This window comes from Cyclopterus lumpus, chromosome 15 (genome assembly GCF_009769545.1).
Source record: "Cyclopterus lumpus isolate fCycLum1 chromosome 15, fCycLum1.pri, whole genome shotgun sequence".
Lineage (NCBI taxonomy): Eukaryota > Metazoa > Chordata > Actinopteri > Perciformes > Cyclopteridae > Cyclopterus > Cyclopterus lumpus.
This window is the reverse complement of record NC_046980.1, coordinates 20,693,453-20,721,296: the sequence shown is the minus strand read 5'-3', so window position 1 is coordinate 20,721,296 and position 27,844 is coordinate 20,693,453. Positions and strand designations below refer to the sequence as shown.

Below are 27,844 nucleotides of genomic sequence, written 5' to 3'. Positions count from 1 at the left end.
ACACAGTGACACACACGGCTGGAATGATTGATTCATGGTCTGTTTTGTTGACGTGATCGATGAGTCCTCTGCTTGTCTTGGTAATAAAGGAGTCACTCCACACAACTATTAGCCTGTTATTAACTCTCTGAAGGAATTTATCGATACAATAGGACTGGGTTATTCGCTTAGTAAACCATTACTATCACTTTTACAACTACTCTTTCTGTTACTACCGACCACCACTATAACAACTTCTATTACTACTACAGTTAAGGCAGCTACTTCTACTACACCACATCTACTGCTACTTTTACAACAATTACAACTGCAGGTACCATTTATCAATACTGTTGCTAATACTGCTACTACTTTATGTTTTACATAAACAAAGTCACCACATCGGTTTGAAGTAGCGTCTCCATAAACCAGTCTCCTCAAAATTACGCTCCCATACGACCAAACTGTGAATTACGTTTACAATTACGACCGTTCGGTCCTGATAAAAACAAGTTTCCCTCGTAACGTAATTGAGAGTGCATTGTACGTAGTTGTTGCGTTATGTAGTTGTTGCGTTACGTTGTTGCGTTACGTTGTTGCGTTACGTTGTTGCGTTACGTTGTTGCGTTACGTAGTTGTTGCGTTACGTAGTTGTTGCGTTACGTCGTTGCGTTACGTCGTTGTTGCGTTACGTCGTTGTTGCGTTACGTAGTTGTTGCGTTACGTTGTTGCGTTACGTCGTTGTTGCGTTACGTCGTTGTTGCGTTACGTAGTTGTTGCGTTACGTTGTTGCGTTACGTCGTTGTTGCGTTACGTCGTTGTTGCGTTAAGTTGTTGTTGCGTTACGTTGTTGCGTTACGTTGTTGCGTTACGTTGTTGCGTTACGTTGTTGCGTTACGTTGTTGCGTTACGCCTTTGCGTTACGTCGTTGTGTTGCGTTACTTGTTGTTGCGTTAAGTTGTTGTTGCGTTACGTTGTTGTTGCGTTACGTTGTTGTTGCGTTACGTTGTTGTTGCGTTACGTTGTTGCGTTACGTAATTGTGTTACGTCGTTGTGTTACGTCGTTGTGTTACGTTGTTGCATTGCGTTACGTTGTTGTTGCGTTAAGTTGTTGTTGCGTTACGTTGTTGCGTTACGTAATTGTGTTACGTAGTCTGAAACTAACCTTGTTCATATTTGTGTGTGAAAGAAAAGTTTTAAAGATTCTTGCGTCACATTTGCAAACTAAAAATGTGCACAGGCGGGGCAATTTGACCTTTGATTATATATAAATATACAAATTCAAAATTGTAATACGTACTATATGCAATGTGGTCAATGTTTTGATATTTGGCTTTAAATTCTTTTTTTTGTGCAAAACCTAGTGGAAACATCCATGATTGCCAGCAGATTGGGAGAGGGTGTGTGAAGAGGACCAGAGAATATTATAAATACTATTAGACATGGGTGTGGCAAGACAGAGGGAGGGAGGGAGGGAGAGGAAGGGCTCCACACCAAAAAACATCCATCTGCTTTCTTTCTCATTCTCTCACCATCTCTCTCTTTGTCTCTACCTCCTCCTATTCTCTCTCTCTCTCTTTTATCAGTGTCCACCATTCCCCCCTCTACACACACAGGGTGGTTTATCCTTGACACTGCATGATATATCCATGATTAGTGCCCCAATGTTGTACTCTACTACTTTAATTGATACAAACACAAAGCGAAGTGAAATCTCTCCGTTCATATGCCCCCCCACCCCTCCCCTCCCCCCAACAACCATCTCCCATTATTCTCATTACACTGAGACGTCTTGACTCGTGTACTTCAAAAAGGGAATTAGAAGTGCGCAAAGTCGGCCTCCTGCGGTGCTGCCATGTTAGTCGATTATGCTCCCAAAATGTAGTCGTGCTGCCTTGACTCTGTACCTTTACTCGTGGTTTCTTGTGATGATGGGGATCTAAGCATTTACACTCATATTACTGTGACCGTCAACAGCTGCTTTACCAAATGTATGTTATATGGGAGTGATCATGAGACCAACTGTGGGATCAGTAAGTCACTTTGTAGCAGACTTAATAAAATGCCGGTAGTTAAGCTTTGGAAATCATGTTACATAACACATTTACGAACCGCATGGGAGTCAATTTGGAGGAGGACTTTGTTTGGTCAACATTGGTGTTTTGATTGACGGCTTTCACACCAGCCCAAACAAACTGTACTAATCGAGCAAACCCACCAGGGTTCATTTTAAACCAACAGAACAGGTTAGGCCAAGTTCACAGTACTTTCCAAGTCATCAGATTGCTGCACTGTTCACACTACACAACGTGCTGTCTTGTAATTGAGAGTCTTTAAAAAATTTCAAAAAATATGCGCGAACTGACGGGAGTTGTGTCAACAATTATCAGGATGATCATGATTAATGGATAAGGCTTGTACATCATGATATATCCAGGCTGGTTTCATTATTGTGTCATTCCATATAGCTTTGGGATAACAGTTTGTAATCCGAACAGAAATGTATCAGCGACTACCGCTGCTTTACAGGCTCATTATATAATTTGTGACTCCAAAAAATTGCTTCAATTATAGCATCCAGTTGGACCAGCTACTCAAAACCACTTACATTTACTGCCCTTAATAATGCTTTGCATGTTACAGTATGCTTGAGTTATGCTTGAGTTCTTGCTCAGCTGTGATTGGATAGCGGAGCGTATCTCATTTAAACTCACAATTTCACAGCCTCCCCATTTGGCATGCGGTGTCATTAAATCAACACGTCTCAGGTTACTGTGAACACCACAGCAGCACATCAACGGCAGTTTTATTTTATCCCGTACTGTTTCCTCAAAGGTCGTGGAGAGTTTGGTAAGTTTTGGTTCTACTGTGTAGTGTGTCATAAAAACCCAGAGCAATTTTGTACATTTTGTAAATAGATAGCGGACATTCCCATTCAAATCAACCTGATTAATAGCAGCCCACGGAATGTAGCTACCTCTCCCGGACCAGGGACAGGACACATGGAGCGGATATCTAGTCTCCCAGAGTCACACCCAGGAGGGGAGCTCGCCGGAGAGCATCTGGTGTCCGGGCCTTCGCCCATGGGGCCCGGTCGGGCTCAGCCTGAAGAAAGAACATGGAGCAGCCACCCTGTGGACTCTCCGCAGGGACAAGCATCGGGGTCGGGTACTATGTAGACCGGGCGGAGGGCCAGGCAGGGGGCCTGGGCGAGCCGATCGCGGGAGGGGTCCTGCCGCCTCCATAGTTCTCCTCCGAGACTTCTACGCTCACATGGGCAATAACAGAGACACCTGGTAGGGGGTGATTGGGAGGAACGGCTTGCCCGATCTGAACCCGAGCGGTGTCTCGCTATTGGACTTCTGTGCAAGCCACGGTTTGTCCATAACGAACACCATGTACTGCTGACCCGGACAGGGGACATTGTCGGGCGGTGGAAAGAGCACTTTAAAGAACTCCTTAACCTGGCTAACATGTTGGAGAGGGGGCAGCACCTGAAGACTGGGGGGGGGGGGGGGGGGGATCACACCCATATCCCCAGGGGAGGCCACTAAGGTAGTCAAAAAGCTCCTTGGTGGCAAGGCGCCGGGGGTGGATGAGATCCGCCCTGAGATGCTGAAGGCGCTGGACATTGTTGGGCTGTATTGGCTGACACGCCTTTTCAATGTTGCATGGGGGTCGGGAACAGTGCCTATGGACTTGCAGACCGGGGTGGTGGCTCCCATCTTTAAAAAGGGGGACTGGAGGGGTGGTGGTTCCAATTTTCAAAAAGGGGGACCGGAGAGTGTGCTTGAACTATCGGGGTATCACACTACTCAGTCTCCCGGGGAAAGCTTATGTCAGGGTGCTGGAAAGGAGGATCCGACAATTTGTCTAACCTCAGATTCAAGAGAGCAGTGTGGATTTTGTCCCGGCCGTGGAACAGTGGACCAGCTCTTCACCCTCGCAAGACTACTAGAGGGGTCCTGGGAGTTTGCCAACGTCTAGGATGTTAGTCCTATGCTCAGATGGTTCTTTATGTATAATTCCACAGCTGAAAATAGTTCCCAACTAGTGTCCAGTTTTGTTCCGTTTTAATACAATTTGTTAAAAGAGACAGTGCCCAGCTGATTTAAGAAACAATTCAGGCATTAAAAAAAATATTTTTGAGCAATTTAAAAATAAATCTACTTGGAGCTGAGAGCCAAAGTCAAGGTAAGGAAGTCAGAAATGCACATTGTTGGTTTTGTCTTGGGGTTTTGACGACAAAAACAAAACCATTATATGTAAAATAAAGAAATCATTATTTTCCTCCTCCAATTGCATAACTTAAAGAATTTAGGGAGATTTAGGGAGTCTATAAATAGAAACTATAGGGCACTCCAAGCAAAACATATCATCATTGCAAGAACATGGGCGATCCAGACAGAGAGACACAGAGAGCGAGAGAGAGAAAGAGGGGAGGGGGGGCAGGAGGGAGGTGTGTTTACTCATGACCGTGTGACGCCAAGAGTGTCAGGTGACTTACAGGAAAAGAAGTTGTTGCCCTCTCTCTCTCTCTCTGGCTGTCTCTTTCTCGTGTGTGTCCGTTTAGCGGTTCTCCTTGTTTCATAACTTCTCTCTATTTACAACTAGACTTAAGTCTGTTGTTCGACAGATTTTCCAAATCTTTGACTTGAAAAAAAAGTGACATGATGGTGCAAATCAGTTAAGCCGGTCATGAAGACAGTACGAGCAACCTTCGGCATACAGTACAGTACTGTTTTCATGGCTTCTGGCTCGAGGCTGTGTGAAAAGTTTTACCCTTTTATGTGTGTGCGTGCGTGTGTCTGTGTGCGTGTGTGAACCCAACCACAGCAAACTGGTGAGCATGACACATTCCTGTAGGACAACTCACCAATAGACACTGATACCTCTGTCCACTGGGGGAGGGGGGGGGGGGGGGACTTAACAAAAACACATTGATGGCGGAGAATTCAGTTCCCACAATTTAACTTTTTTTCCCCTGCCGTTTGGAGTCACAAGTTAGCTGTAGTGGAGGCAGCGCTGGCTGCAGTGGTCGTAACACTGGAAGTGATGGTAGTGAAGGTGACAGTCAGAGTGATAATAGTTGGTGTGTACTCATTATGTGTGTGTGTGTGTGTGTGTGTGTGTGTAACCTCCCGCATTACCTTCACTGTCCTGTCCTCTAACAGTCTTCTTTTTTTCTAAAAAAATGTTTGTAAAGAGGGCACTTCAAGTCAAAACTGTGGTGAAAACTCTGTGGAGGGAGATACGGGAGCTGAAAAACAGGAAGGTCATTAATCTTCGAGAGAAAGCGAGCCGACTCACAAGTCACGGCACAAGGAAGCAGCCGCAGCGGTTCAGCTTCAGAGACCAGCAGCCAGCGACTACAGTTCATCTAGTTATCCATCTTTCTTTCCTCCGTTTCTTTCCGCCCTCTAGCAGCTTCTTTTTTTTCCTTCTCTCTCCCTCTGGGGTTTCTTTTTGTTCTGTTTTTTTTTGTTATCATATTCTTATCTCAGGGATAAAGTCGGAACAATGTGCTAAAGTTGGAAATGATATGCAAAAGTAAAGAAAACTGTCTGATCGTTTGAAACTTGCCTTGCGGTTGTACGCCTCCGCCAACCGGTCGAGTGGCAGTTTACATCTACGTCTGTCCAAAATGTCATCACGTCATCATTTTATCCATTTTTACATTTTGTGAAAGTGTTCATAATTAGCGTATGAGTTCTTGACAGAAATGTGTCTGAGGTGACCTTTGACCACCAAATTCTAATCAGCTCATCCTTAAAACCAAGTGAACATTCATGACAAATGTAAGATCTATCCTCCCGGCGTTCCTGCGCTATATTGCTCAGGAGAAAAGGGACAGACGGGCGGACAACCCGAAAACATAATGCCACATCAGCAAAATAGAGGTTCATCAACCAGAATCAGAATCAGAAACATGGTCCCTTCCCCTTCCCTTCCCACATGGAACCCCAATGACACCCGGCCCCGATTTCAAAAGGATTCCTTATCTGACATCACCTTGTATGAAGGTCCACACTGAAGATGACATTAATAAAACTGTTTTAAATTAGATTCCTAGATTCCTTTAGTCTTTCATCCACACAAGGATGGATGATACATTTTTTTTCAAATGAACCTTCCAGCTTCACAGGACTCAACAACGCTACTTATCCACTAAATAAACGGTGACGAAAGCATCAGCGTTGGTTTTCTCGTATCACACGGGGCGAGGACAGCGACCTCCAGGAGGAGAGCTTGTTCGTTGGACCCGCCCACCATGTGGTCTTCATACTTCCTGGGCCGTGACTACGTGGATAACACACAAAAGTATTTCCGTGGGACTTACGAATTGCAAACGTGACGAAAGAGGTAATTGACCTGATAGTATATTGATCTTGGCATGCCCTCGTTTAAAATAACACTTACTGTCTCACCACTGGGTATTGCAACATATCCTTTCCATAGGTATTGATTGCATTTGCATTTTATTATACGATTGTTTAATGGCGGATTCTGTCTTCATGAGCTTCTTACAAGCCATTTCATACATCTTTTCTCTAACACCATTTCTTCTCGTTTTCGTCTCTCTGGGCTCTAGATGACATTTGTGTCGAACTCCACCCACTTTGAAATCGCACATTTTCAACATTTGATCTCGGTACGGCAGCTTATCTTCTATTGTGTGTGCTTGTATTGTGGACCTTTGGTGCCATGATGTGACCATTAGGATTCCTTGATCTGATTGAGCGACGTCCCTCTGCAGTGTGACCTGATTGGTCCATGCAGCTCAACCCACCAAATTAAGACATGCTCTTGTAAAGCAAACATTGCCACAAGTTTAGTTTTTTTCGCTCTCTAATATTGATAGTAATCTGATTATAGTAGTCTAATTACATAGACAGTAATATATTACTTCCCCCCCTGCTGATGGACCTCCTACGCAAAACCAGACTGGCTGAGTCAGCTCTGCTGCTCTATCACGATTCAGCCCCCCTCCCTTCCTTCACCAGTCGCGTCATTCACTCTGAGCTGCGTTCAAAACTTCCTCACCCCTCGGCCTTTGCCGTCACTCTCTCTCTCTCTGTTTCCTCCCATTGCCGTTGCTCCCTCCCTCTGTCCCTTTGCACTGAGGTTTAAACGGCTCTGCCTCGCTTTTCTCCTCTCATTTCTTCCGATCCCCCCCTCCCTCCCTCCCTGCTGGCTGCCTTCAGGGTAGCAGAAGGGAAATGAATGGCTGTAGCCCTCCCAGCTGGTCTCATCACCCGGCAACCCAGAGCAAAACAAAAGGAACACACACACACACACACACACACACACACACACATGCGGGCGCACAAGCCTAAGAAGAGGCAAGCAATGTGCACACAGACGGGTTCACCGGCAGATGAGTAGATGCATGCTCTTAGACACATGCGGACAGATATGCAGATGAATGCACGAGCACGCACACACACACATGCACACACACATGCACCCCCACCTTTGCCCCCCGAAACCCACATCCATAAACACAGCCAGCCAGCCAGCCAGCCGTCCCCTGCAGACTCCCACCCATCACCCCCTTCTCTCCTCCCCAGCACCCTCTCTACAGACACCCTGTCCTTTGTCCACACGCTACTCTGCTCTACGCACACACACACACACACACACATATATATTTATATATATATTTTGGGGAAAACAGATGTGGTGGTCCAGAAAAGAAGTGGACATAAAGCGGACCGTTTCTGTGTTCGGGGTGCACATGCATAGACGTAAAAAGTGAGCACCGAAACAGAGCTTCCATTGTTATTTTAAATTCCGTTACGTAGCCTGAAGCAAACCCCTACTCCGGAAACACGCATGTTTGTTTGTGCAACTTAAATAACCGCATGTCATCCATGCGCAGTGGACTGAGCATGTCCTTTTTTGCAAAGTTTTGAAGAAGGGCTTTCGACAGACCTCAGTGGTTTGCAAATGAACCCACCTTGGCGGAGAGTGGGTCCGATGCAACCGACGCATGATATTCTGTCAAAATCAATTTTCATAATCCAGGGAAGTGACCAGAGATCTCAGTGGCTCAATTGGTAAATAGCCAGAACTAGATTAAAACACTATGCTGTTCTGGGACGGAAAAGAAGAGGAACTACGCTTTTTTCCCTTCTCTCACTGCGGACATGATCACGTGGATTCTTGTATGACGTTAAAAACCTCAAACATCTTGTTCCCCTTCCCGTCCCTTTCTAAATCCACAGTCTATGGGTTCGATAAATGTTCTGAACTTGAATGCGTTTTGTTCTATTCCAGCTGCAAATTTCAGCTACGGCATTGACTGGGAGGAGGCCAAAGTTTATCAAACAGGAGATCATCTTTGCTTTCTAACGAGCATATGGCGTCCGTTCTTGACCTCGAAACGGAAAGGAAAAGGAAAAACTCTGAGCTCAAGGTCCACTTGCAAGCTCTTCCCAGCTTTCAACCGTGGGCTTTCTCAGTGGGTGGAGTTTGCGTGGTTGGCACGGAGACAATAGGTTGACCTAAATATGTACCTTTGGTTAAGCAGTAACAGGTGGTTAAATGGGAACTGACCCCAGTGAAAGAAATACACAAAGAAAGTCCTGCTAATACTCCTTTGCATGACCTTCCTTTCATCATCACCATCATCATCATCATCATCATCATCATCATCATCATCATGATATCGTACGTGTATAGATTGTAAAGCCCTCTGAGGCCAATTTGCGATTTTGGGCTTTACATAATAAAATGAATTGAATCATCATCATCATCATCATCATCATCTCTCTTACCCCAGTGTAATCACAAACAAAAATCCATGAAATGTAATAAAACATCACATCAATAGATTTATGTGATGCTTACATGTGAATCTGCACATCCTGCAGAAATCATGATAACACAATCAATACATGTTACATTTGATTTATTATCCATGGTTGTCAATACACACAATGCCATTTTTCTCATTTACCTCATTTAAGAGTAGACCTCTTTAATGGTTCTTATAGTTAGGGCTGAATCAGGTTTGCCCTGGTCCAGCCCCTTGATATGCTGCTATAGGCTGCTGGGGGATGTTTTAGGATACACTGAGCACCTATCTCCTCTTCTCTCTCTCCTTATGGATGAATTTACATCTCTCCATTGCACCTTATTAACTCTGCTTCCTTCCCGGAGTCGTTGTGACTTCACGTCTCATAGGGTCCATTGGACCTGAAGGTGTCTGATGCCTCCTGCCTGGTGAGCCGGCCTCCCGCGTTGGCCCTGCTGATGCGCCCCGCCCCCCCTCCTCTCTACCTCCTTCTGTTTCATGGATTGTGGAGGTCCATTCATACATTGTCATATTCATGTAATGTGTTTATGTAACTCTGTAACATCTGTACACATGACATCTATTGCTTCTGTCCATCCGGGGAGAGGGATCCTCTTCTGTTGCTCTCCTGAAGGGTTCTTCCCTTTTTTTCCCTGTGAAAGGTTATTTTCTATAATTTGGGAGTTTTTCCTGATCCGATGTGAGGTCCTTGGACAGGGATGTCGTATGTGTACAGATTGTAAAGCCCTCTGAGGCAAATTAGTCATTTGTGATATTGGGCTATATAAAATAAACTGAATTGAATTGAATATTCATATTGATTCTATATTTTGTCATTTTTATTTTTTCATTTACAGCTGGAATGTCCGAGGCTTAAACACACAGAGAACCGGATGATTTGGGATGGGACGAAAATGGAGCAGCTATTGTGCAAGGAAAGATAATGCATCTTTGCAAAAATCAGAGGGAAAGCAGTCGGAGCAGGGCAATGACTGCACGGCAGAAGAAAAAAAAAAGCCAGATTACTAAATATTTAGTTTAACTCTCCTTCAGCGCGGTGATTGTGAGCCAAACCAAACCTGTAAGAAGAAAAAAGATGCTTTGCTTCCCAGCTCTTTAGGTCACATTCCCAAAACCACCCAAACAAACAAATGTAGATGTCGAGGGAAAAGGGAGACTTTCTGGAAACACAAGGTGGAAAAAAATGCGTATTCAGGCTCCGGGAACACAGCGACAAATAGGATGGAAAAATCTAGGAAACGTGATTTGAACTGAAACCAGTCCAGACCCATCTGGTCCGACCCTGTCTAAACACGCCGCTAAAAACGTCCACCGGCGTCCCAGTCCGGTCCACCGGAGCTCGGCCTTGTCCAGAGTGATCCAGTTTGGTTTGCTTCGAGGCTAAACCAGGGCCCTATTTCTCGTAGTCGTACAAGGAGTTAGCGGGATAATTTTCCGGATGAGATTACAAAAGTCTGGGTTTTCGGTTCCACGAAGCAAGTTTGGCAAAATCACCATAGCAACACATCCAAAAATGTGAACCTGCTCCAGCGCAGGCTCATTCAATCTAGCTGGATAAGATGGCCACTCCCCCTGAAGAAAGTGGCAGCTCACTTCCTCGTTGATGAAGGAGCGTTTTATGGAGAGAGAGTTCGTGATGATGACTTTAGTTCGTGATGATGACTTTACTATAGATGACTCTATATGAGCGCTATTCATTCTGCCCACAAGGAATCATTTATTAAAGACCTTCTTGAGCCGTACATTGAACACCACACACAGTGTGTACATTGTGGTACTTTGTGGTACATTGTTGTACAGTGTGGTACAGTGTGATACACATTGTTATACAGTGTGGTACATTGTTGTACAGTGTGGTACACATTGTTGTACAGTGTGGTAATTGTTGTACAGTGTACAGTGTGCAGTGTGGTACATTGTGGTACAGTGTGGTACAGTGTGATACACATTGTTATACAGTGTGGTACATTGTTGTACAGTGTGGTACACATTGTTGTACAGTGTGGTACATTGTTGTACAGTGTGGTACACATTGTTGTACAGTGTGGTACATTGTTGTACAGTGTGGTACAGTGTGATACACATTGTTATACAGTGTGGTACATTGTTGTACAGTGTGGTACACATTGTTATACAGTGTGATACATTGTTGTACAGTGTGGTACACATTGTTATACAGTGTGGTACATTGTTGTACAGTGTGGTACAGTGTGGTACACATTGTTGTACAGTGTGCTACAGTGTGGTACATTGTGGTACAGTGTGCTACAGTGTGATACACATTGTTATACAGTGTGGTACACATTGTTGTACAGTGTGGTACAGTGTGGTACACATTGTTATACAGTGTGGTACAGTGTGCTACAGTGTGATACACATTGTTATACAGTGTGGTACAGTGTGGTACACATTGTTGTACAGTGTGGTACATTGTTGTACAGTGTGGTACAGTGTGATACACATTGTTATACAGTGTGGTACATTGTTGTACAGTGTGGTACACATTGTTATACAGTGTGATACATTGTTGTACAGTGTGGTACACATTGTTATACAGTGTGGTACATTGTTGTACAGTGTGGTACAGTGTGGTACACATTGTTGTACAGTGTGCTACAGTGTGGTACATTGTGGTACAGTGTGCTACAGTGTGATACACATTGTTATACAGTGTGGTACACATTGTTGTACAGTGTGGTACAGTGTGGTACACATTGTTATACAGTGTGGTACAGTGTGCTACAGTGTGATACACATTGTTATACAGTGTGGTACAGTGTGGTACACATTGTTGTACAGTGTGCTACAGTGTGGTACATTGTGGTACAGTGTGGTACAGTGTGCTACAGTGTGCTACAGTGTGATACACATTGTTATACAGTGTGGTACAGTGTGGTACATTGTTGTACAGTGTGCTACAGTGTGGTACACATTGTTGTACAGTGTGGTACATTGTGGTACAATGTGGTACAGTGTAGTACACATTGTTATACAGTGTGGTACATTGTGGTACATTGTTGTACATTGTGGTACAGTGTGCTACAGTGTGGTACATTGTTGTACATTGTGGTACAGTGTGCTACAGTGTGGTACACATTGTTGTACAGTGTGGTACAGTGTGCTACAGTGTGATACACATTGTTATACAGTGTGGTACAGTGTGCTACATTGTGGTACAGTGTGGTACACATTGTTGTACAGTGTGCTACAGTGTGGTACATTGTTGTACATTGTTGTACAGTGTGCTACAGTGTGGTACATTGTTGTACAGTGTCGGCGATGCATCGGGAAAGCCGCTGTCCCTGGCCATGTCTGAGTAAATCCAATAAAAGTTCTATATGGTCATCTCCACATACAGTACATGAATATACACATATATATTATCTACTTGTTCTGAAAGAGTTAAGATAGTTATTTTAAGCCGACTGCCAGCAGGCACATTTAAAGAAACATAATCGGATTGATTGGTGTGATGAGAACACTTATGCTTATGCACTTATGCTGCGTTCACACACTGCGAGTAGATTCCATGAAAGTCAATGCACAGACGAATGGATGCGATTGTGCGTTGTGAATATTCGTGTGAACGCAGCATTACAAATATAACTTGTCTGATATGCTGCCATGCTTCTTTTCTAGCCCTCGCAGCGGTGGTGGTGTTAGATGTGCCATGATTATGGTCTGGAATTCCTCATATATGTTCATGATCATCTCCTGCTCCTCAGCGGAGGAAAAAGAGGCTCTTCCCCCCTTTGAAGTCGGACGGGCACGCGCAACTATCCTGTGAACTGACGTCTGGCTCAAATTAACGAGACGGTTTGAGTGCGGATCAGCCTTTGAGAAACCGGGATAGCCTGATGTCAATCATCTTGTTAATTTTAGCTGGATAATAGGACATTTGATCGACTTAGTTGAGCCACGTACGAGAAATAGGGCCCAGGAGAGTCCCAAAAAACAACAACAACTGTGTTTCCCAGTCTGGTCCACACTGCTCTGACAGGCAGTCCAGTCTGGCCCTGCAAGTGGTCCCAGCACCAATTCCAGTAAACACAATACAACCACACACACATACACACACACACACACACACACACACACACACACACATACATAGTCCTTATATGGCACAGCAATGTGTTTGGTGTCCTCCACATTAATTATTGAGCAGAAAAATCCGCTTCAGAACAAGTCAGCCATGAGGACTGGCCTCAGCGCCCCGCGCACGCACACACACACACACACACACACACACATACACATACACAAACAAACACACCCTTTTACACCAAATTAGCACGTATGCAGGGTATATGCCGTGCTGTGCTGGGATTGTTGGAACAGTGCAGGGATCAACGAAGACGGTTTGGATGAGGTTTATTTTATTTTTTAAATTGTGCTGCGATGATCAGCGCAGTAAAATGACCGCTGTCTGATCGCTGCATTGTGGAGAGCACATTAATTGTGTGTTTTGTACGATGAGAAAATCGTACAACAATTGTCCAGGCAGCTGTTGATTTTTTTTTTATTATAATGTTAGCATGTTTCCATCACTGCCAGTCGGAGCTGAAGCTGATACATACTCGTGACCACTGCAGAGTAATTTGTCCTGTAAATGACTGCAAATAGTAAACTATTTTCCCACTGAGGACAAAAGCCAGATGCCAGTGGGTGTTTTTTTGATTTTGTCTAGTGGGAAAGTGGCTTTCTAGGCCGTAAACGTGTTATTTAAATTTGTATTTGCAGCATGTGCAGCCCAATCTGCAAGTATTGGTAAATGTGAAAGTATTGTCCAGGAGTGATCGAAAAGGATTCAATTAAACTATACACATAGTTTAACATTATGTACAAATCTACAGCACTTAATTCTTTTTTAATTTTTTAATTTTTATGTATATTTATACGTCAAAAAAAATTGAGAACCAGAATTGCCAGTTTGGTAGACAATAGACCCCCATACACCACTGGTTCATAACTTGTTTGGCTTATGATCCTTCCCCTTAGAGTTTACATGAATTTAGATTCACCAGAAAAAGCACAGATGCAATGAAATCCCCCCCAAAAAAACTAAATCTCTCTGTACACGCATGTGCGCTGTTGTGGAACGCTTGAGCACGCAACTTGCTTCCACGCAAAGACCCAAATTACGGTGTTCCCCCGCATCACCATTCACCCCAAACAGCAATCTCCCCAAATGCTACTCTGTACCATTGACACAGATATCAGCCACTTGAATGGCTGCCAAGCTGACACAGCACTGCGAAACAAAATATGTAATCATTAGGCCATAATCATACGACGGCTGCAAGCCAAATATCCCAATATCAGAGCTGGCCTGTTAACACTCCCTCACTCAGTGGAGATTCGCCATGGCTGGACAGCCCCTAATATGCAATACAGTGTTAGTGATAGCACACTGTACTGTGGGAAATACTGTACAGGCTAGTGGGACTCCTGGATATTCAAGTTGTACTTTTACATATATAGTATACATTTTCATATCAACAATTCAAGCAAGCAATACACTTTCAATATCTCAAGTGAACAATTCAAATAATATCTTTAGTAAGAGTGAGCAACAACCCGATAGACATAACCCTGCTTTGCGAGAAAAGTAAATAGAATTTAGCTCAAAACATCACTGCCTCCAACGGTTTGCACCAGAACTTCTGGCTCCCAAATTGAACCAACGCGAGTATCGATTGTCCAACTGGTCCGGTTTGCGTTCACGAAAGGCAACGCCTAAAAACTGTCCAGACCGGGGGGGGAGGGGGGGGGGGGGGAGAATGTCGTTTGAATATTGGTGGTAAAGTTGTCTCCTTGTACGACTCCGAATGCGCTTTCATACGCTGTGATAAGAGTATGAGTATGAGACATCCGTTTGGCTAGTTGGCTAGCTAACGTGCTAATTCAAGGCTGGCGCTCCCTCGAGTACAGCCTCAGTGAACTGCTACTATGACGTCCGGTCCTGATGAGTGATGCAACTCATTTCAGCCCACTTCCCCGGATCAGCAGCAACATTGCAATGCGTTCAAACTGCTAAGAAATATGGGCTGCAGTACATTCACAATGTGAAGCCGGCGAGAATCCACAAAGCTTTTTGATATACTGCTTTTAATGACCAGTGCTTTTCTATATATTTTTCCACATCCTTTTGGTTAGCGGGTGGTGTATTGAATTGATCTATAAAAGACAAATCCTCGCACATTTAAAATGAATGTATCGCCTAGGACACTCGAAGCAGAGGCTTTCAGAAACAGAAACTGGTATTCACGCAGCACAGACATGATGTTCGAACAGCATGTCACATTAGCAAAGAGGAGGAAGTGTGTGTGTGTGGAGGGGGGGGGGGTATGTATTCCTACAGAGGACATGATGTAACTTGGACTACCATCATACAGGTAGTGGAGCAATGAGTCACTGTGCTGGGGGAGGTAACATGATAGCCTCCCGACAACTCAACATTAGTGTGTGTGTGTGTGTCTGTGTGTGTGCGTTTGCGCACGCGCGTGTGTGTGTGCGTGCATGTGTGGCTTGATTTATGTATGAAGTGCTCTGAGGGTGGAATCTTCACAACAAGCACCGCAAGAAGAATAAATACCTAGAAAATAATAAACTTTATGTTTAATGTGTAATTCTATATGTCCTCATTCGTACGTTTCATAGATCATAAAAAAACAAAAACCTTACCCGTACCTCTACTATCTATCTATCTATCTATCTATCTATCTATCTATCTATCTATCTATCTATCTATCTATCTATCTATCTATCTATCTATCTATCTATCTATCTATCTAAATGCAGTCTTATCTATTATTAATACTTCTTTTGGTTCTCATTAAGAAGGCTTCTCTGCAAACACTGCTCTTCCAACATCCGATCCTCCTGTTCGTGTGTGTGTGTGTGTGTGTGTGTGTGTGTGTGTGTGTGTGTGTGTTCTGCATGTACACTATATGTGCCTCAGATCTATACTTGGTCTTGTCTCCTCAGGATCTCACAATGCACAAGACTTCCACATTCATTAGATACGAATACATGAACATACAGTGAGTACTGCAGGAAACCTACATGTGTAATGTTGTAATGAACCATTTTTATATCGCGAGTGAACCTGTAGGAACTAAAAGGTTCCTTCCAATAACAGAATTTCACATTTTAAAGCACCTACAACAATAAATACATTTTTTTTAAATCAACGGTGTTACAGGATGTTCTATAATAAAACTCAAGTTCCTCTTACTCGCCTTTTTCAACGCTTTCCACCTTATCACCGTCACCTTTAAACCAACACAGACAAAAATGACAACACAGACAACATCCGAATAAACTCCATCTCCTGATGAAGACCAAGTGACATGATTGAAAGCCCAGAGAAAAAGCAAATATGTGGACCTAAAGTTTGATTTCCGATGTCAAGAATCAACTTTACAACTACTTTACAATTTAAAGTATTGTAACAACGTGGTTACAGTCAAACAAAAGCACAATGTCTTGTGTTCCCCTCATGATGCCTCACAGTTGATCTTTTAGGCAAAGTTTAAAAAGGTGGCTCGCGCACGCCATCACATTTCATTTAGCTGAGGCTTTTATCCAAAGCGACTTACAAGAAGTGCAATCAACCATGAGTACAAACTCAGAACAACAAGAATCAAGAAAGTAACATTTCTTCAAGAAAGCCAAACTACAAAGTGCTATCAATAAGTGCCATTTAAGTGCTGCTAAAGTGCTGCTTTCTTTATTCAAGGTATAGTCGGAAATTATGTGTTTTTAGTTTAGTGGGCTGATGGTGGACACTGAGCTGAAAGCAAAGGCACTGAGAATACAGGCGCGCACACACTGCATTTGACGATAAGAGGTTGACACAACTTGTATTCGGGCGATTTGTATTATGTTCACGCCGATCAATTAACGTCCTGCTGGGTTCCTTTGGGATGGGATGAAGACGTCCTTTACGGTTCTTGTAAAGTAAGAGTTTGCACAACCCGTCCCCGTGAACAGCGATTGCACAATCCTAGCTTAGCAGCTGTAACTATAGAAACCAGGCCTGTTGTTGAAGGCGAGTGAGCTGGGAACATGTTAGTTTAGTTAGCTAGCTAGCTCCAGAAAATAAAACACACCGCTTATAGTTCTGACTGCAATATTTAGCATCCGGACCAGGACTTCCTCTTATGTGCATATGTATGCAGATGTCTGCCTGTGGACATTAATGTGCAATAAGAGAACCGCAAGCTTGACAGGCGTAGCAACAGTGAGGTTAGCAATTGGTCAATTCCACAGCAGCACTGCAATAGCAAGCTTTCCAGGAGCACCTTCATCGACCCCTTTCCGTTTGTAACACCTCCGGTTCTGCCGAGTGAAGCCGATGCGTAGTGTCTTAAAACGTGCATTCTCTCTTCTGACCAGCAGGGGGGCGACTCTTCTGGTAGAAGTCTATGAGAAAATTAATCTACTTCTCACATGATTTAGCACCTCAGTAAACATTGTAAACATATGTTTATGGTCTGAATAATTAGTTGGGGGGTGGGGGGGGGGGGGGGGAGGAGACAGAGCGGTGGTGATGATGCTATCACCACGACCGCTCTCCCACTGTCTATTTATAGTTCACAGAGCTGACTCTCTCTCTTTCTCTCTCTCTCTGTCAGATTCTCCATAGTGGATGCAAAATTCATTTTTAGGAAAAGGTGAGAACAAAAACCAGAAACCCAAGATATGTTTTATTTTTTCCTCAAGTAGGTAAACGTGACAATCCTTCCCCACAGAATGCGGCAGGTATATTGGCACACAGATTGGGAGACGGTCTGGTGCTTTGTTAAGGCTTTTAAATTTTTTTATTGAGATTATTGAGAACAGACAGCAGGTGAACTGGTTTGTTTCTACTGGGAGTTTATAAAATGTGGACAGGCTCACTCTGTTCATAAAATGAGTTTCAGGTGTACTGTAGGGATCTGAGCGCATCGCTTGGAGGGTCCTGAACCCCTCTGTGTCCAGACAGGAGAGGCTGTGCGAGCGCTGAACGGCGGATGATTCCGTCTGCCAGACGGGCCGCAGACAAACCACGGAGCCTTAATCTGGATTAGCTGCTAAATTAAAAGGCAGGTTGCTTTTGTGTAATCCCAGGGACAGAGTTCGAGCATTTGACGGCAGCCGATTCATCCACGCCAGTATAGTACAGTACAGAGAGTACACGTGTTATATGGATGCTATGGAAATATCTGTTAAAGGGCACAGACCATCCTATAGTACTACAATAAGAGTAAAAAAAAACTATAGTAGCCATTAAAGTCACCATGAGTACAGTGGTAAGTATTCAGAGGTACTTGAGTAACAGTATAACACAATGTAAAAATACAAGTAAAATCAAGTAGCATAAAAAATGGAAAAACTCAAGTTACGTAAAAAGTACCGCAAAAATATTGAACAGCAGTAGGCGATGGCCATGTGCTAAACTGGTGAAGAAAGCCGGCTCCATCATTGGCTGCAAACAGGACTATCCGGAAAAGGTGGTGGAGAGGAGGACACCGAAGAAATGATTGTCCATATTGGAGAACCCGGACCATCCTCTGCGCTACCTACTGCAGGGACAGAGGAGCACGTTCTCCAACAGACTGCTTCAGCTCCGCTGTCACAAGGACCGATTCAGGAGAACATACCTGATACAGGAAAACATTCCTGATACAGGAGAACATTCCTGATTCAGGAGAACATACCTGATACAGGAGAACATTCCTGATACAGGAGAACATTCCTGATACATGATACAGGAGAACATTCCTGATACAGGAGAACATTCCTGCCAACTGCTATTAGACTTTATAATAAATCACCTCCGGCCAGATCCTCTCGTCAATAGAATAAATATCAATAACCCTAGCACCGCTTTTGTTGTTTAGTTAATTTAATACCTATTCTATTTCACAGTATATACTTCTATTTCACTGCATATACTTTATATACACTTTAAATACACTCTATATTCTTAGAATTTTCTATATTATTTAAATTTCTAAAATGTTATATGTTCTGCCCTGCTATTTAATTGTATTGTATATATTGAGCATTTTTCATACTTAATATTTTCATGTTTACTCTGTAACTTTGCTTGCTGCTGCTACAAACAAATTTCCCCGTGGGGATGAATAAAGTATCTATCTATCTATCTATCTATCTATCTAGAGTCTCTATATGGCGACATTATAGACTTGATGAGCAACAACAAAATAGAGATATATAGTACTGAAGTTCTAAATACAACTACAATAGACAGCATTACAACATACTTATATGTTTGATGTTTGGGTGCACGTGCAAAGGTGAGTGACTAAGCTTCACGTGAGAAAAAATAATTAAAAGATAATGAAATAATAATAGTAATCAGAACAATTTTAAATACACTCATCGTACAATTTTTTTTTTTTTCACGCAGTTTCAACATGACACACACACCACTGACTGATCTGTTGGCATTCCCTAGCGTGTGTGTGTGTGTGTGTGTGTGTGTGTGTGTGTGTGTGCGTGCGTGTGCGCGCGTGCGTGCGTGAGCTTAATGACAACTTGGTTATGTAATGCAGGCAGCAGCAGCGCAACAAACGGCTTCTCCCGGGAGCGGAGAGAGTGCATATTAGACAGTTGACAGGTTCCATTTTCACAGAAATCTGGAAAGTTATGGATATTTACATCCCCTCGAAATTCGGCATACAATTAATGTACCTAACATCACACATGTCCATATAGTTTAACGTGACTTACAACCAAGAGGAGAGTTTCAAGATGCAGTTTGGAGACACTCACCCTCTATGGCAGATACGTCCAGCACGGTGCTAAAGTAGAAAAATAGACTTGAAAGATACTGCTGGGCAAGATGTGTCGGTACGGCGGGGGAGCTCACTGACACTGTTGAGGTGTCTACTTTCTATTTTTACCTTTTATAAAAAACAACAACAACCTGACGGACCACGCAGGAAGGCGTCCAATGTCACAGCTCGCGGCCAATGTGAAGTCATGTAAGAACAGTCCGTCTGGTGCTGCATTTGCGTACCATGAGGCAAGATAGTTAATGCGAAGACGCTACCGGTCAAAATGCCTCACAAACGTCCGGCTCACTCTACAGTTGAGACGCCGAATACACATTATAATACAATAATAAAGGGCAGTTTAGACCAGGTTAATGAGCTGCAGGGCTAACGTGTTTGCAGTATTAGATTAGCTCAAAATGCAGGTTTTATCCGACAACGCGTGTAAAATCTCCGTTTATTTGCACAGCACGCCAACGCGGCGGCAGGCAGCGTGTGACAGACATGTCGTGCGGTGACTCAGAGGTAAGTCAGAGCGTCGTGTACCCGCCCACACCGGCGCTGGCGGCCAATGGTGCGTGTGCGGAAGTGGGTACAGTCACGCAGCCCTCCACAGCTGTGTGCGGTGTAAAGGGATCCCAACTCCCGGACCGTTTACGGAATTCCTCCCCCATTAAAGATTTAAAGGCAGGTGGGCGTTGCTGTATATCCATCCGTGACAGAGATATGAGTGTGTATACGTTGTTATATTTTGTATAAATTCACAGTTCAATACCACAAACACATATTCACCATATGGCCGCGTGCTATATATAGTGTTACCAGGAGATAGTAATATAATGATTTACTGGGCACACGCTTGTATGCTGTCTTTCCTCAGCTCCTCACTCAACCAGCACACACACTTATTCAAACATATAGATATACACGGACACACGCACACGTGCACGCACTCTCACACACACACACACACACACAGGTTGTCGGACAGTATTATCTTTGGATCGAAACAACAAGATTAGATTAAGAGACTGGGTAACCCGTGGTTTGCGATGACATCTACTGGCAATAAGAGAGAACGGCAACACAAATTCCTAAAAAATTGCCTCTGAGGGTTATAAACAATGAACAAATTAGTTGTGTGCAGGGTTCCGTCACTTAATACAACTTATGTGGCCATTTTTGTGACGTAATCCATTAGATAACAACAACAAATTAACTTACCCACCATATAGAGCCACGTAGAGTGAAAGACAACACACGTGGAGATGGTGCACGTTCCTCCGTGGACGGTTCCGTTATTTTACGCAAGCGAAATAAACAAAGCATGTCTGAAATATTTCCCATTTATTTTGTATATCGGTGTTCATTAAAATCAGTTGTCTGCCGCCGTGCGTAAAAACCTCCCAAGAAACGTGGATAAAAGGATGAAAGCGGCACAGCTCCCATTTCCCTCACGTCTGAGACGCAACATGCGGGACACGGCCTCAAAGGGACAAGTTCGACAAGAATCATTGGAATATATGTAGTTTTTCTAAGCTAAACAGGGGAGTCAGAAGGTATTCGTAGATCTCGGTCTGTTCACATTCACACAGTCCCGACGAGGAAGCAGCTGTGCGTGAACAATGGCTTCACTGAAGAAACCAAAGGCTCAGACAAGTTCACAATCCAGAAGAAAAAAAAATGTTAAAGGGCTTTTTAATCCTCATCACAACTGAATGTGAGTGTCACAGAAGTGTTGGGGCGAAAAATAGTCCCAAACCAGACACTTTTCTCTTTTTTATCATTCAAATAAAGAAATATGTCCACATTGTGATTAACTTTTTAGCTGCTCAGTTTGATGTCAGTTTGAATCACCGTATATTGTTATATTCAGTGAAATATGTTCCATGCACTGTCGTTATTGGAACAAATGGTTTATTTCCCCAATAAAGACATTTTATCTGGGAGTTAAATTGCCACATTCCACCCATCATATAGAACCACATCATAGTTCAGCTGTGGGACTGTACCATCGTGAAAAGGACACGCGATGACCGTAAGCGCCTCCGTGGGCGGTTCCATCATTTTACGCACACGAAATGAACGAAGCATGTATGAAATATTCCCCTTTTCTTTTGCACATCTGTGTTCGTTAAAATCATTTTCTGGAAAAAAAAAATCATCGTTCAACATCGACATTCATTCACGCTGCGACCGCCGTGCGTAAAAATGGTTCGCTCCACCTGCGGCCTATAAACTCCTGCAAAGCTCTTTAAGCCCCTCAATTGATGTTCTTCTTCTTCTTCTTCTTCTTCTTCTTCTCTGACTCACAGCAAAGATGAGCCACGGGGACCGTTACACCTCGTCGTCCTACCGGAAGATCTTTGGGGATTCTCCCAAGTTCCCCGTCTCTTCCTCGCGCATGGGCGGCCCCTCTCCTCGGGCCTCCCCAGGGCTCAGGTCCATGGCTGGGTCCCGTCACGGCGCGTCCTCCATGGGCATGTACAGGCGGCTCGGCCGGTGTGCCTCTTACTCCCCGGTACCCACCGACTCCCTTGACCTGACGCAGACCTCCGTGGTCAACAGTGAGTTCAAAGTCGTTAGGACCAACGAGAAGGAGCAGCTGCAGGTGTGTTTTGGGTTACTACGAAAAGACTTATTATTGGTATGTTTCATGTTAAATTATATGTTTCATAAGCTCAAGCTCAACAGATGCAAACAGCACATTTCATCCCAGAACCGATACTTTATACTTTCATAACAGCTAAACAGGGCCACCCTTTCTGACCCAATCCTTGAGTGTAATTGCATTAATTTACTAAAGTACAGTATAAATCAACGTATGTTGGATGGAGAGTCTCTTAGTGCCAGAATGAGCTCATTCTACAGCTAGGCAAAATAGAGAAAATCAAAAATCACAATAGTTATACCTCAATACAGAGTTGGCTGTTGGTGCTTTCAACCAAAATATCTGCGAGATTTGTTATAAGTTATCATCAGTAATGTGGCTACAAGTGACCAAGTGGGTAAAAAGGCAAATGATAGAACAGCCAAAAGTCCGGAAAGTTCAAAAAAGGACATCACTTTACATTAAAGTCAGAAAAAAGACAACCATGTTGCCATATTGGGATACCCAACATAAATAAATATAATAAATAAAATATACATATATTGCCAAGCTTAACTCATCCTTAACTTTACAAAGCCCTTAACCAATATAATGCTAAAATTCATTGTTTCATGTTTTTTTTACCACAATGAAAGCTCATTTTGGAAACCTTAGCTTTACTTTCCAGTTTTGGATGAGCACTTCCTCCTGGATGAGAAGACTATTAAGACTATTATATTGACATCACAACAAGAACACCAGCACCCAACAGACCAAGTGTGCCGCTCGCTGGTGAAGATGGGGAAGCATTAATTTAGCAGCTAGACAGCCAGATCCATCTCCCAGGAGTTGGTGGAGCCACAAACAGATCTAAAAGGAGAGAAGGAGAGAGAAAGAAAATATTGGATTTACTTTTGTCAGGTGGCCAAAAACCCTCTGAACTTAAGTGAGTAGTTTACCCCGTTGGTTCCTGTGAAGAGGGAAGTTCATTTTGAAAAGACTGTGCATGTAACGAGCGGAGATGAACACGTGTCTAGGAAAACGCACAGATAATGACAAATTACTTTCATTAAGATGTCTATCCTCTATATGAGGACAAGTTGTGTTTAGAGATTGTTCTGCCGCCCCCAAGTGGCGAATTAAAGGCAACTTTTAAGTGCATAAAGTGCAGCTTTAACACATTGTAAGTTATAAATGTACTCAAAAGTGTGCACAATTATCAGCTTTTCAAAATAAGTTGATTTGGAAGTTTGGCTTGGGAACAGGAGCTTTTTCGTTTATTCCGATGAACAGGGCCTGAACGACCGTTTCGCCATGTTCATCGATAAAGTCCGGCACCTGGAGCAGCAGAACAAGGTGCTGGAGGTGGAGCTGGTGACGCTGCGGCAGCGGCAGGGCGAGCCGTCCCGCGTCGCCCACCTCTACCAGCAGGAGCTGAGGGACCTGCGGACCCAGGTGGAGGAGCTGAGCAGGGACAACAACCGCATCCTGATCGAGAGGAACAACATGGAGGACGAGCTGCAGGTAGAACTGCGGGGTAGTGAAGGATGAGGAGATTAATTGGTTACCTTTCCTTGGTGGCCCCCTTCATCTCCCAATCCTCTCATGTCTCATTTCAGAAGCTCGGTGTGAAGTGTGACGAGGAGATGAGGGCTCGCGAGGAGGCCGAGCAGACCCTCAGGTCCTTCAGGAAGGACGTGGACGACGCCACGGCCGTCCGCCTGGACCTGGAGCGCCGCTTGGAGTCGCTGATGGACGAGATCGTCTTCCTGAGGAAAGTGCACGACGAGGAGATCCAGGAGCTGAGCAGCATGATGGAGGAGCAGCATGTCTCCGTGGAGCTGGAGCACGCCAAGCCGGACCTCACCTCGGCCCTGAAGGAGATCCGCAGCCAGTACGAGTCCATCGCCTCCAAAAACCTGCAGTCGGCCGAGGAGTGGTACAAGAGCAAGTTCGCCAGCCTCAGCGAGCAGGCCACCAGGAGCAACGAGGCCATGAGGGCCAGCAGGGAGGAGATCAGCGAGTCCAGGAGGCAGATGCAGTCCAAGACCATTGAGATAGAGAGCCTGAGGGGCGCCAATGAGTCTCTGGAGAGGCAGATCGCAGAGATGGAGGACGCACACGGTGCTGAAGTCACGGCCATGCAGGCAAGCAAGCACAGCCATCAGCACTACTGTACCATAGTCCTTTTACAGTTACTACACAGGAACGTTCATTTTGGCGGTCCCTGTGGACAATAGTGGTAATGTTTACGGAGAACCAGTTTTCTGAATCTGGGATTTAATTTGGGTGCTTATTAGCGTTACGTTTTTTTTTCTTTTTCTGAAACTGTCTGATACTGTTGATAATCCACTAAACAAATAACAGTTTACAATGGAGACTAGTTCAAGGGCAAATAAAACAAAAAATAACATTTAGTTTTATATCATTTGTGTTAAGTAAGTCTTTCATATTTAAGCTAACATTTTTAATGAGCACAACACAAAATAAGGTCTTATGTACCAATACACCAACATCTCATAGTATATGAAGTTGCTGTGACATCATTCTGTAGAAATACAGTCTACTATATTTATATGTATGTATCATCAAAAAAAGTGACTTCATGATGTATTAATGGGCCTACGGATAATGGGGAAACCAAATTCATGCAGTTTTTTTATGCCTCCTCGCCTGCAACAGCTACGGACGGAGATTATGTTTCCGGGTTGTTTGTCCGTCCGTCCCGTTCTTGTGAATGAGTTCTCAGGAACGGCTTGAGGGATTTTCCTTCAAACTTACCGCGAAAAGGTTGATTGTTAAAAAGGTCAAGGTCACTGTGACCTCACAATACACGTTTTTGGCCATAACGCCAGAATTCATTAGCTGATTATGATGATTTCACACAAATGACAACGTGATGACATCTTGGACATGGACATTGGTGAAAACTGCAATTGGTAATTCTAATTGAGCATTGAAACCGGGGAAGATATCGTCTTTGCAATCGAGACATTACACAAACACTTTTCGCAAGCACTAGAATTGTAAAATTGTTGAATCTCCTCCTTTTCAAACATTCACTTGCTGAAGCACTGCTGGCGCAGTCTGCGTGGAGGACATTACTGTCAACAACTCTGAATAATAGGATTGGAATGAGCAGATCTTCGGGGTCAAGTTCTTCATGAAGGATGTCACAGTCGGAGTAAAGCTGTTAGCTAACGGCACACAGCAGGGGAGCGCAACCTTTCTTTATGTGTCGTGGAGCGAGTCCAGCGTACTGGTCATCTCAGACTTTAAAGTAATCATTCACACGCTCCTGGATTGTAATTCTTGTGCCCGAGTTTGACTTCCAACAGTCGAGCTAGTATCTAATTAAATCGCGTAACGATAAAACCCATCAGTCACTTTTCCATAGCATTTAACCTTCCCCCAAAACCATTACTCTATGGTTCTTCAAACTAATTAAATGAGATGTAGCGTGAAATAGATTAGTTTCGTGTGCAGGCACATGAATTATCAGGTTTTCTTGTGCCGCTCGGAACAATCGTATTTATTTTAACCCAAACGAAGATCTTTGCCTAAACCTAACCAAGTAGTTCTGTGGCCTAAACCTAAACAAAGTTATCTAGTTTATTTTGACAAGACCTCGTATGTAACAAACTGGGTAAAACACGGTTTGCTCCATCAGCACGTCTTGCCGTAGCTCGCGCTGTTAGCAAGATGCGCTGTTAGCAAGATGCGCTGTTAGCAAGATGCGGTGCGAGCCACCGACTCAGGCGGCGCCTGAAATAAAACACTTTTGTGTCAAGATCGTCTAATTCAGGTTTAGTCAGAACACCTTTTTGTTGTGCGTGGCATGCCCGATGAACCTGACTGCAACAGTTCTTAGCGAATTGACCCTGAGTGTCAATTAGATTAACCTCTGACCTGCTAAATCGGATACAGGAAGGTCGTAGAGAAGCTACAGCTAAGCCCCAAAGGTTATTGCCTTACAAAAGGAAATGGCCCACAGTTATACCACAGCAGAAGTCTGTATCATAGTGGATTAAAAACAGTCTGGATACAGTACATGCAAAGTAAGTGAATGTGATTGGCACTACTGGTAATCCCCCTCCTTTCCTTATTTCCTATGAAACAGGACACCATCGGCCACCTGGATACTGAGCTGAGGAACCTGAAGGGCGAGATGGCCCAGCACCTGAGGGAGTACCAGGACCTGCTCAATGTCAAGATGGCCCTGGACATAGAAATCGCTGCATACAGGTGCTGATCCGCACCTAAAGATCTCTTTGGCCTTGTAGACTAGGTTCAGGTGCATTGAGTCGTGTGTATCCGGTCTGACATTTTGTTTGTTTTGGTCCCAAACGAGGAAACTGCTGGAGGGCGAGGAGACTCACTTTAACTCTGGGATGTCTTTCGGTACCGCCGGCTACGGCTACCAGTCCCGGGGCTCGGCCAGCTCTTCCCGGGGCACCCAGAGGGAGAAAGACGGGGCCAAGGAGACCTTCAAGGAGAGCAGCGAGGAGAAAGACGAGGCAGACATCAACTCCAACAACTAAATGAAAATAGACAGGGCAATGTGGTCATCACGTCTGCGTAGTGAGTTCGTAGTCGCATTCTGTATTTTGGAACTGGAGCTGAAAGTCAATATTTTAGGTGATGATCAAGGTCTTGTTCTCCTTGGACCGTGTCTCAGTTTTTAGAGGATGTTCGTAATCTAAAAAGAGACCATAGTGCTGTGCATCCTCAGAGGAATAGGGTCATGTTGCACATATTGGACCACTATTTAATACGTAACAAGGTACAGAGAGTTCCGGGGTAGGATTTAACGTTGTAATTCTGTGTGATATTTTACTGACTGTGTGAGAAGAAGAAAAACAAAACGTTGAGCGTTAGTTTAGTTTCACGTCTCCGTTAACGCAGCATGTGTTCCTGTTGTGCTATGATGTTGAACTTAGAGGTAAACTGCAATGCAACACCTTCAGGGTGTTCGGAGGATGATGGGTGTTGTTCGGTTTCATGAAGCTTAGACGGATGTGTTCTGTGTTACATAACCGCTACAGTATTCTGGGTTGGAAAAGACTGTAATTGCACAAGGAATATCAGATTATTATCATGTAAACACTATAAGGCATTAGCTGGGAAAGATGTTCAGTACATGTTAGTCCAACAAGCTGCAGTGTCAATGTATACACCTTCTGGGGGGAAAAACTACAAAAACACACGCTGTTGTTTCAGTTGCAATGAATAAAATCACATGACTGACTCATGGTTTCCTCTGCTTTCATTATGCAAGTCAGCGTATTCACAGCTACAGGAGGATGTTCATTGAGCATCCCCTTGTTAGATATCATCTCCACTAGTTCAAGCCACATTGGGAAAGGGCCTCGGATCAATACTATATATCAGCTATACTTTAACAACTCATTTATATTTATTATTTTTCTTAAAACTTGATTTAGCCAGAACATCATTCAGCTTTAGAATCTCGTGCAGGAGTCTTGGCCCACATGGCAGTGGAAACGTTTCACACAAGCACCACATAGAAACTACTTCTTTTTTTAATAACTGCAAATTGCAAACTCAAAAAAAAAATATATATATATATATTATATATATATATATATATATATATATATATATATATATATATATATATACATATATATATTATATATATAC

General features: G+C 43.7%; 2 protein-coding genes across 5 annotated transcripts in view; one reads left to right on the top strand and one right to left on the bottom strand.

Moving 5' to 3' along the window:
* Positions 1–20,071, bottom strand: part of sertad2b (SERTA domain containing 2b) — a 37,342-nt gene extending 17,271 nt beyond the window's left edge. For 2 of the 3 annotated variants that reach the window (XM_034551287.1, XM_034551285.1), the window contains exon 1: positions 19,589–20,071. The gene's annotated coding sequence lies outside the window, so the exon portion shown is untranslated. Of the gene's footprint in view, positions 1–5,129; positions 5,240–19,588 lie in introns of all 3 variants that reach the window. The other variant, XM_034551286.1, reaches the window with a different exon arrangement.
* Positions 20,072–20,195: 124 nt separating this feature from the next.
* On the top strand, positions 20,196–27,412 carry inaa (internexin neuronal intermediate filament protein, alpha a). Of its 2 annotated transcripts, none has more exons than XM_034552031.1 (6): positions 20,196–20,277; positions 21,906–22,201; positions 23,474–23,704; positions 23,800–24,327; positions 26,301–26,425; positions 26,532–27,412. In XM_034552031.1, the coding sequence occupies exons 2-6, from the start codon at positions 21,911–21,913 to the stop codon at positions 26,719–26,721; spliced, it is 1,365 nt and encodes a 454-aa protein (XP_034407922.1). In that variant the 5' UTR covers positions 20,196–20,277; positions 21,906–21,910; the 3' UTR covers positions 26,722–27,412. The 2 variants fall into 2 exon arrangements, with proteins under 2 accessions (XP_034407922.1, XP_034407924.1); XM_034552033.1 differs by having other exon boundaries at positions 20,196–20,281.
* The last annotated feature ends 432 nt before the right edge of the window (positions 27,413–27,844 follow it).